Source organism: Sphaeroforma arctica (genome assembly GCF_001186125.1).
Source record: "Sphaeroforma arctica JP610 unplaced genomic scaffold supercont1.8254, whole genome shotgun sequence".
NCBI classification, from domain to species: Eukaryota; class Ichthyosporea; order Ichthyophonida; genus Sphaeroforma; species Sphaeroforma arctica.
Genome location: NW_014032304.1, coordinates 343 through 1263, shown reverse-complemented (window position 1 = coordinate 1263; position 921 = coordinate 343). Strand labels below are relative to the sequence as shown.

The 921-nt window shown below is 42.9% G+C and overlaps 1 protein-coding gene across 1 annotated transcript; it reads right to left on the bottom strand.

Annotated features, from left to right (window-relative positions):
- Positions 1-221: 221 nt before the first annotated feature.
- Positions 222-422, bottom strand: SARC_16519 (hypothetical protein; the record flags this gene model as incomplete). Its single annotated transcript, XM_014289378.1, has 1 exon — positions 222-422. A coding segment is annotated over one exon (201 nt), but the record flags the coding sequence as incomplete, so codon positions are not given.
- Between the last annotated feature and the right edge of the window lie 499 nt (positions 423-921).

The following is a 921-nucleotide window of genomic DNA, read 5'->3' as shown; positions in this document are numbered from 1 at the left end:
TTTAGGATTTTAGGGTTTTAGGGTTTCAAAATAGACAAGAAGCAATTTAATTGAGCTACTGGTTTGAATGCACAAAACTATAATACACAGTATTCTGTCCACAGACTTCACATCTCTAAGCGATACATTAACAAACTACTAAAACGTGCACACACATGGCGTGCGCTCGCATACTTCACATACGAACCACTCGGATCCACTGCATCAACAACGCCCTATACCTTTTTGGTGCACAAGTGCCGAACTTTCAGCGCAACTCTCACCGCGAAATCGTCCTTTCGGTCGAACTCGTAGTCCAGCTTATCGGGACTTACTACGATACGAACGTCTTCGTCGACTGTGCACTTGCGCGCCACATTCAGATCTACCAGCAGCATGTCGACAATCATGTGTTGCATGCCTGTGCTTCCTTTTGCCGCAGTCTGTGCGGGAGGATATTGTTATATGAGTGCTGATAGGGTACGTACTACATGAGTGTAATGCTCATGTATTAAAAGGATATACTCGATATTTAGTTGTATGAAAACGGGAGGGTATAGAACAATAGACCTGAGCACGCCCCTAGTGTCTATTACTCTGTTTTATCTTCCACCAGAAGTGGTGTGGTCTTTTACTGCGAACCACTTATAATGAAAATGTGAACTGTGTGAATGCGTATCTTTGAGCAGAATGTATGCCTAGCTTTGAATAGATCCCGTGCATACATCAACGTGCAACCAACATATGTGTATACAACCTTGCATGAATACCTGCATGGAGGTCTGCCGAAGGTATGTATACATATGTACGCATACAATGAGAAAACGTGATGGTGTAGTGGCATAAAAGCCCGGCAAACACTCAATGATACGATACACTCATGTAAAACTGATGCGCTATATGCAACCGAGCTTGTACATACACATGTACATATTAAAGCTC